Below are 9,671 nucleotides of genomic sequence, written 5' to 3' on the forward strand. Positions count from 1 at the left end.
CCCTCTACAAGCTCCAGGTCAGTCCTGGGCCCACCGCTGGAGCCTGGGACTGGAACACTGGCTGATAAAGGGGAGGCTTTTGAATGTACACAATGTTAATGGGCCAAGAATAATGGTGTTATCTGAGGGTGGAGTGCATCCAGAATGTACACAAAAGCCTCCCCAGAAATAATCAGGTCTCCTACACCATTCACAAGGAGAGGACGTGTTCCTCAGGAGATAACACCCCCAGACAACTGCACGGCCCGATAATCATGTGGCTGAGAGGCCTGTGCAGTAAGGACACCTAGGCGTTTGTAACAAGGGAGGGGGAAGAGATGGCGCCTGCCTGGCGCTCCCAGCGGGAGGGCTGCTGTCACGGGCTCTGCCCCCTGCACCAGCTCACACAAGTCTTCCTGGGTTTCCCTGAACCTTACAGACCACCAGTGTCCAGGCTCACATGGCACTGCTAACAACCCCAGTGCCCCGAGGGCGGCTTCTCACTGGCTTTCCTGGGCCGCCAGCCCAGGCCTGGAACACCAACCACAGCTGATGGCTTCTTCCAGTGCTGTGAGGACTGCTGGGCACAGCTCTGGGAGGGGGGCACTTTTTTTGATCCTCATTTTACAGGGGAGGTGACTGAGGCAGACCAAGGTGAAATGACTTACCCAGGGCCACAAAACCACTTGGTGTCTAAGGCTTTTATGTCTGGAAACAGCCCTCAGTGGTGTGACTTGGTTTAGATCATTTGGATGCTTCTCCCTGTGATGGGTAGGCTGGGCACCCACCCAGGAAAGTCTGCCCACAGCTGAGCGGACCGTGGCAAGTCCAGGCTCTGCATCCTCCCCCGTACCCCACGCCAGTCTAGAACAGTGAAAGCAAATCCTCAGACAGCTCCTTTTTTGGGGGGGGGGCACATTTTAGTTTACTTGTAACACATCTGACTTTACTGAGGAAGGGGACTCTGCCCCCCCCCCCCTTGTAAACGAATCCCTTCTGATCAGAGAACCCTCTGTCCTATGACTTCTGTCCATCACTCCAATGGGCAGTGCTCTGGTGGGAAATGGGAGAGTGGGTGGGAGGCTCCCCCCAACAGAAGGAGCAGGCACTGCCTCCTCCCTTCTCCAGATGGACCATGTGGCCCTCTCCTCATCCCCCACCCTCCACCACAGAGGAGGATGCCCCCATGGGATCAGAACCCGATTCAGGCCCACTCAGGAGGCTCATGGCCTGGAGATATTTTAAAATTCATCAGCTGTTGGGTTAATCAAGACTGAAATCTTGCATTCAGCATACTTCACATAGAACAGGTTCCTAACCCACTGCTACAGACCCTTTGGGCCCCTGCCCTGGGAGTTTCTTGGGGCGGCCAGGGCTCTGGGGCGGCTCTTTCCTTTCTGGCCTTCCATGATGAGGAATGACATCCAAACATCGATGTCTCCCCCTCCCACCTTGTGATGCTGCCCCTAATCCAGGGGATGGAAACCAGGGGTCTGTGAAGTTGTTTTTAAAAATATTCTGATAACAGCATCACAACAGCATCAGTCTGCTTTGTCATAGTCTATATGGCTTCTTAAGCATTTTAGAACATGATTCTGAAACCAGGTCTAGAGCCTTCATGAGACAGAGAAGCCAAGGGCCCTCACTCTGATTGGTTCGGGTGGGATGGCGGGTTCAGCAGTGCTCTCATGACAGCCCATGCCAGCGGCCAGCCCTCTCTGTCAACCTCCTGGTGACTTCCCAGGAACCCACAGGACACTGGGGCCATGGGATCGGGTTTGAGGGCAAGGGGAGCCTGGGGATTCAGTGGAGGGGACATGACAACATCTCCTGCGGGAAAAGGCCCAGGGATGGGGGCTGAGCTGTTTCTAAGGGGATAGCTCTTGGAATCATGGGGCTTAGGGACTTGGGAGACCTGGGAGCTGACCCAAGGAGCCTTTCTCTGCTACGTCCTGGGGCCCCGTGTGGAGGAAGGGGAGCTTGTGCCACGATGTCTCCTCTCTCTTCTCAACAGCCACCAGTGACACAGGCAGCCTTCCCGGACATCCGCCCAGGGTGCCAGGCCCCCCCTCCCACCTGACCTCTAAATAATGAAGAAAAATTGGGCACCACAAAACCAGGAGAGGCATAATTTACTTCTCAATGGACAATTATGTTATAAAGAGTTGGAATTTCTGAAATTTCAGAATTAAATGAATTTTAATGAAATTTCAGAAATAAACAGAAATCCACCAAGAGGACTGGTATCAGAGAAACAAGTCAGGGGAAAGAGTCTGGCTCTGGAGTCTGACAGAGGGGCCTGGGTTCAAATCCCACCTCTGAGGCTGGTGAGATACTGGGCAGGCATTTCAGACCCTGGAAGAGGAGGGACTCCGGATCCCTTTCAGCTCTCGGTCTACAGTCCCAGGAAATGCCAATTCTACCTTTGAACTCAAAGCAAATGTGCCTTATCCACTTGGATTAGGAAACATCTGTCCAGAAACATCCCTTACTGGAAAGCAGACTTAAAAAGAAGCCCCAGTGAGAGCACATTAAAGCCAGAAGGGCCTCAGAGACCAGCAGGGCCAAGCCCTTTCTGCTAGAGAGGAGCCAGTGGAGGCCTGGGGAGGGATCAGGACTGATCCAAGGTCATGCCATGAGGACAGAGAAGAAAGAGCTTTGGGCTCTGCAGCACAAGATGGAGCTCCAGACTGCTCTGTCACCTATGGCTTGGGCAGGGGCCTTAGTGTCAAAGGAAGAGGCTGCATCAGTGGGCCTGAGGGCCTCTCCACACATGAAGGATACAGAGAATCAAGGAAAGAGGACAAAAGGGAGGAAGAAAGGAGAGAAGGAAGGAGGGAGGGAGGGAGAGAGGAAAGGAGGGAAGGAAGGAGGGAGGAAGAAAGGAGAGAAGGAAGGAGGGAGGGAGGGAAAGAGGAAAGGAAGGGAGAGAGGAAAGCAGTGTTGGGTTCCATACAGTCTTCACCAATCTTTGGCAAACTGTCTTCCACTCACCCTCTGCCACACTCAGAATAAACTCCACTTTCAGAGGGATCATTCCCAATTCTTCCATCTGCTTATTGTACAAAATTGTCTCATCTGGAGTTTTGATTTAAGCCTCTCTCTGAATTTAGAGTGAGAAAGAGTGACCACCACAATGACCAGCTGGGTCTGAACAGGACAAAGGCTGCAGCCTTCACCATGGAGCCCCTGACATGAAGCCCTTGGGCCCAGGGGCTAGCCTGTCACTTCTGGGGAGGGCATACCTCTGCGATGTCCCCGATGGCATAAATATGTGGTACCGAAGTGACTTCGCCAGCATCGACCAGGATCTTCTGCGAGTCTGGGTGAAGCTTCACTCCGACCTGGTCCAAATTCAAACGTCTGGTTTCTGGAACGCGACCTTGGGGAACCAGACAGAGCCCATAAGTTTGGAGCAGTTCTGATCTTAAGCCCTAGCCCCTCTCACAAGTTTACAAATCCTTGACTCCATGCCACGAGCTGATTAAAAACAAAGCCAGAATTGCCATTTGGAAGTGGTAAAACATGAAATCCCAATGATGGATGAAGGGATTTTCTGGTAGTGTGATCACAGGGCTGGAGCCCCATGGCCGTCCCACCCTGTGAGCAGCCGCGGCAGGCCCAGAAGATGGTGGAGGGCCACCCGGCCTGTTCCCCACACATAGGGCCCTGCAGCCTCCTGGGCTTCTCAGGAGCCCGCTGTCTCCATCCTGGGGGGCCACCAGACTGGGGGGGGCGGGTTACCGAGCCTTTATATTCGGGGGGCTCAGCTACAGTTTCTCTGGGGAGGGAGCCAGTGGTACAAGTGTATGTTGAGTCATTTTAGTCAAGTTTGACCATCTGTGACCCCGTTTTGGGGTTTTCTTGGCAGAGATACTGGAATGGTTTGGCATTTCCTTCTCCAGCTCATTTTACAGATGAGGAGACCGAGGTAAACAAGGTAAAGTGACTTGTCCAGGGCCACACAGCTAGGAAGTGTCTGAGGCCAGATTTGAATTCAGGGAGATGAATCTTTTTATCAAAGCCCAGAGCAAGGGAGTGAGGAGGGGATACTTAAGGTCAGTAGGAAAGTCCACTCCCAGGGCCCAGTGAGGAAGGTCCTCTGCTGAGGAGGGGGGTTCAACCTGATACAGGAAGCGCAGGGAGAAAAAGACAGCTGGCATGAGTGAGTGCCCAGGGCACGAGGCGGGTCTACACCCATCTGAGCTGTCCAAGAGCCAGAAAGCAATGGAGATTCGGGTAAATGCCACACATCTAGGATTAGGAGAGGCCTGAACAGCAGACTCGGTAATTCTGGACAACAGGAACCCCTGCTGTCCCCGACATCCCAAACCTTCGAAAACCTTCCCAGCAGCCACGGCTGGTGTCAGCGTCAGGCTCAGCCAAAGCTATGGGGCATCCTGCAGATGCTCAGGGAGGGGGCCCTGGGAGGAGGCGGCCCAGCTAATGCGATTGCGTTACTGGAGGGGAAGGAAGGTTCATCTGAGCCGAGCCCGGCCGGTGAACAAGCCGATGTTGCGGCAGGACCGACTCGGCCATCTTGGGAGTCAGGAGTGACAGGGGTGAGCCCGGGAGAAGGTGGGAGGAGCGACTGTGTCCTCAGGGAGTGACGGCCCAGGCAGCACAGTGGGGCTAGCTTCCAAGTGAAGCGTATAGAAGCAATGTTTGCTTTTTCAGATCTGACGTTGCACTTTTAGTATTTCCAGGGATTTGATTATCTATCCCTGTAAAAGGTAATGTGATCAGAATGACAACTCTGTTGGATCGAGTCCAAGGGCTCAGCTGAGCCTAGGTAACATCAGTTCACAGCAGCTCAGATCAGCACGATCACATATCCTCCTTCACAGGTACAGAGAACGGTAAGGGCAGCAAGCTGGCACAGTGCACAGAGCACCAGGCCTGGGGTGAGGAAGATCTGAGTTCAAATCCAGCCTCAGACACGTGCCAGCTGTGTGACCCTGACCAAGTCACTTTACCGTGTTTGCCTCAGTTTCCTCATCTGTAAAATTAGGTGGAGGGGAAATGGCAAACCCCTCCAGTATTCTGCCAAGAAAACCCCCAATGGGATCATAAGAGTCAGATACAACTGAAAATGACTAAAAGAGAGACTGGTGGGAAGAAGGTTGGATGCTGGCACCGAGGGGCCTGAGTTCACACATCGCTTCTAACTGGGCCTGCCCATCCGCTCCCTCGGCCTCCTCTCCTTGCTGGCCTCTACAATCAGTCCTTCCCTCAGGGTCTCTGGCCCACACTGCTGCTTCTTCTCTGTTGACTCTCTCCCTGATACTCCTGCGGTCCTGGAGAGCAGGGACGTCTTCTACCTTCTTTGTAGGTCTGATTCTAGGCAGGGCACCTGGCAGAGGAAAGTGCTTAACAGATGCCTGCTGACCTGTCAGGTGTCTGCTTGCCTTTCTGTATGATCAGGGACCTTTCCTGTGTTTGCTCTGGTGACCCAACGAGACCATGTGCTTCCTGACGTCAGGCCCTCACAAGAGCTGCGCACTGCACATCCTCAGGTGCTTGGTAAATCCCTACTGATTAACAGGAATGGAGCCAGACAAAGTCTAACAGCAAAGTTTTCATACTGAAATATAAATTGTTATGTGTCTCAGTCCTTGAATAGGAAACGTGTGAGAAAAACGGAGGCCTTTAATGTTACTGAAGCTTGTTCTGGCCAAACGAGACGGCAGCTGGGGGCTGTGAAGGGTGGGCTTGAGGCGGCCACAGGCCCTCACCCTGGCCTGGGCCTCAAGTGTCTTGTCAGGTTCCTGGGTACCTTAAAGGAGCTGCATCTCCCCGTCCTCTGTCCCAGGACCAGGAGGGCCCTTCCCCAGCATCAGCACCACACTGGCTCAAAGTGCCTCTTCCTCTGGGATTACTGATGGAAGCTGTCGGCAGGCCCCTCCACAGGCCTGACGCTATCAGGCAACAACAATCACAAGCCTCCAGTACCTTATCTTGCTTCGGATGTGAAACAACTTCCGCCTGTTGTATTTCTTTGTGTACCGAGAGCAAAGCCTGGACATTGGGCAAACAGACAGCTAATGGCTTTTCTAGCTCTCCCCTCTTCCTGCCTCAGTGCTGCCTGGGGAGAGCTTAGCACGCAAGCTGCCCCCATCCCTCCACCTCCAGCAGGTAAGGGCTTGGGGGAGTCAGGACTGCAGCTACAGAAATAAGGGCCTGGCATGCGCTCTCTGACCATCCTGGCATTCCCCTCACTGCCCACCTCTAATACAATATGGACACGGTGGTGGACAGCAGATGCTGGCTGGTCCCACCAGCTGCTCAGGCCACAGAGCTCTGAGCCTTAGGGTGCAGGCAGGATGATCAACACAGGTAGGGTGAGCACCACTGTCCCCCAGGCAGGTGAGCTGGGTCACAGAGACTCGAGAAGACCAGAAAGCTCCCCCGCCCTTGCCCTCAGCCAATGCTGGTGCAGCCTTCCCACTCTGGCAGCTTTTGGCCACAGAGAAAGTGTCCAGGGGAAAGCCAGAGAAAGGAGGTCAGGGAGTGTGTGGCCCTGAGGATGGGGTATCATCCGCTAATTTTTATTTTCCATCAGGAAATAGTCTATCATTGTAAAAGGTGAGAGTGGGTGGGAGAGTCCGGCCCACCCAAGAAAGGAATCTCCAGGATTCAGGCTCTGCCTCTGAGGGAGGAGGCCAATTCCACGCTGGGACAGCTCTGGTTGTTGGGACCCCTGATCACCACGTGACAGGCCTTCAGACCCCAGATTGCACCGCGATGGCTCCTCTGTCTATCCCCCAGTTCCTTCAGCTGGCCATCCTAGGGCAGGGACTCCCCATTCTGCTCGCCCTCCCCAGCTCATCAATGTCCATCTTAAATGGTGGCACCAGAACCAAGGGCAGGAGCCTGCTCGCTCCTGGACATCACAACTCCTCATCAACCACCAAGAGCCCAGTGCTTGCTACAGGCAGCAGGGGAGAAAGGAGGGCTCTTGTTGCCAAGGAGTCTGCACCCCCGGGGAGGCGATGGCGGCTCTGTACCAAATGGAGGTGAGAGACCGGGGTCCCAGGCTCGAGTCACAGTGCTGCCACTTAGGGCCTCGGGGCCTCACACAAGGATCTTCTCTGGGGCTCAGCTCTAAGGGATCTCAGCAGCTCACCTTCCAGGTGAGGACCAAGGCTTCCAGTCCTACATGCCAGGGCGAGGGATGGTGCCCAGCTCCTGACTCTGTGCCGGGCGCTCCTCCAGAAGACGCGGGGCTGGACAAGATGGTCTCCCGAGTCTCTCTTGCAGCCTGTGTCTGTGTGACTATCACAGCCTGATTTTTTAGAGGACTACACTGTAAAGACCAGTGATAAGGGAGTGGGAAAAGGCAAACAGCAAGAAAGAAAAATCCTATCGATTAAATCCCCCCTTCCCCTTCTGCCTTTCTTTGTACCCTGCAGCTCAGCAAAGTGCCTTGCATACAGTAGGCACGCAATAAGTGCACATGCTGACCAATGATGGTTATGACAGAACAGATTCATCAGCTTTTTATCAGACTCTCACTGTCTTCTGTCCAGAAGTGATCCCAGGACCAGGAGGTGCTCTGCACAGGCGGCATTTCTGAAGCAGAGCCCCCACATGTGACAGCAAACCGGGATGAGGAATGGGCCCCACACTAGGCGCTGCTCACAAAGCCGATGGCTCAGCTGGCCACTTCCTTACTCTGCCCAAAAGGCACAAAGAACACCCAGGAGGCTCCGGCAAGGCCTTCTACCAAACGTCCCTCCTGGTGTGGGGAGGCCTCTGCAGCCCCCAAGTGGCTGCCCACTGATCTGCCCCTCAGGCAGGTAAGCCCCTGGCTCCCACCAAGACGGGGCCTTTGGGTTTCCAAGGAGCTCTCAGTGATCTCTTAGCTTCTTCCCTCCTGACCTCCCTGTTCACCACCTGCTTTTTCTGGACATCCTCCGACGCCGCTGACCCCTCCTCTCTCCACCGTGATCCCTGGGGGGCACCTTGCTCCCTCCCTTTCGCTTTCTCTGCCCCAGATTAGGCGTGTTCTGTTTAACCCCAGAGGAGCGATGGGGGAGCTGGAGGTAGCCCAAATTCATGGCTTCCCATCTGTCGCTCCTTAGAGTGCACTGAGCAGTCGTAGTATCCACAGACCATGATTTGTCCAGCCCCATGTTTTCAGCTTCCCTCCCAGACAAATCCTGCTGATGGGAACATTCTGGCACTTTGGGAACCTTCCTTTCTGCTCCTGATGTCCTAGGGTGTATAAGCCCACTGGCGCTCTAGGCCAGTGGCAAGGGCGGCTCTGGAGGAGGGACACCATGGGAACTCTTCCTCCATAATTCCAAACCATTTCTCAGAAAAGGACCAGCTATTCGGATTCCGTTAATGATGAATGAATGCACCTGCATCTTCACAGCCCTTCAGAGCCTTTTTCCATCTTCTGTCATCCTTGCCAAGAGGTGGCGAGGGAACAAGCATTTATATGGTACCTACTGTATGCCAGACATTGGGCTAAGTGCTTTGCAACGATCTCATTTTACCTGAGGAAGAAGGTGCAGTTATTATCCCTATTTTATAGCAGAGGAAACGGAGGCAAACAGAGGCGACGTGCCCAAGGTCACAGAGCTAGTGCCAGCGGCCAGTCTGAACTCTAGACTCCCCACCATGAGGTCCAGTGCTCTAACGAATGAGCTACCAGCTGCCACACTGATGGAGAGGAAACGGCAGCTCAAAATGGTTTTAATCTGGTTTCCCTATTAGTGATCTGAAACATTTAAACAACGTGCTTTTGGATCACTTGTACAGCATCTCTGGAAAATTATTCCTGACCTTTTCTGAATTCTTGTCTTCCGGCTTTATGTTAAATGTCTTTAGATTCTAGCTGCCAGTTCTTATCAAAGGTGTTTGATTCAAAGACCATCCATCCCCCCCCCCCCCAATCTATTACTTTTCTTCTCAGTTTTGCTGGATTGATTTTGTTCATAACAAAATTACTCCTGAACAGGTATGTGAGACCGCCTTTAGTCTCATAGTGTTTGGTCACATAATTTCTGACTTCAAATAGTACTGGTGATATCCTGGTTGCTTTCTGGACACGTGCATGTCTATGTGATATACTATGAGACCTGGAAGGTGACAGTGGCAGCGGCGGCAGCAGCAGCAGGAATTCTGTGCTAGCTGGCAAATCGAGAAAACGACTGAGGCAAGGGCCCTGTCTTTTCTTCGAATCCTCCAGAATGTGCTGCACACAGGGCTATAACAGTTGTTGAATTGAATTATGGATAGTCCAGAGAGAACAGCTGGTAATGAATGTGGTAACAATTCAGAACCCAACACCCCAGTGTACTTTGGGCCAGTCAGTGGAGAGAATTAGCCGAGATTAACCTTGCAATCGATAAGGGGCATTCCTGGAGCTTTTACAGTTCAAAGGTTAAGAAACTCCCTGGCCGCCTGGTCCCTGAAGGGAAGTTTTGGTTCCGCCCCTTCACCAAAGGGCCGAGCGGGGTCACGCCCCCTGAATGCTGGCAGGAGGTACGCCACATATGGAACATGTCAAAGCCAACGTCCTTTTCTCCTCACTAATTCAGACTGATGGGATTCTAAGGCCTGCAGACAACAGGCCTTAACCATCCAGGCACACTTAACCCTTCGTGGGGCTCAGAGTGCTACAGGCACAGGACATGGGGCTCCCTGGTGCCCAGGGATGATGGGGGCAGGCAGGGAGCCCC

General features: G+C 53.5%; 1 protein-coding gene across 4 annotated transcripts in view; it reads right to left on the bottom strand.

Moving 5' to 3' along the window:
- The window catches only part of TXNRD2 (thioredoxin reductase 2), a 93,943-nt gene that overhangs the window by 17,856 nt on the left and 66,416 nt on the right, over nucleotides 1-9,671 (bottom strand). For all 4 annotated transcript variants that reach the window (XM_069100846.1, XM_069100845.1, XM_069100844.1 and 1 more), the window contains one exon: nucleotides 3,225-3,361. In XM_069100846.1, the coding sequence (XP_068956947.1) occupies nucleotides 3,225-3,361 (137 nt within the window). The remainder of the gene's footprint in view (nucleotides 1-3,224; nucleotides 3,362-9,671) is intronic.

Source organism: Petaurus breviceps, unplaced genomic scaffold (assembly GCF_028583685.1).
Source record: "Petaurus breviceps papuanus isolate PSGF00001 unplaced genomic scaffold, PetGlider_PUasm1.0 428, whole genome shotgun sequence".
NCBI classification, from domain to species: Eukaryota; Metazoa; Chordata; class Mammalia; order Diprotodontia; family Petauridae; genus Petaurus; species Petaurus breviceps.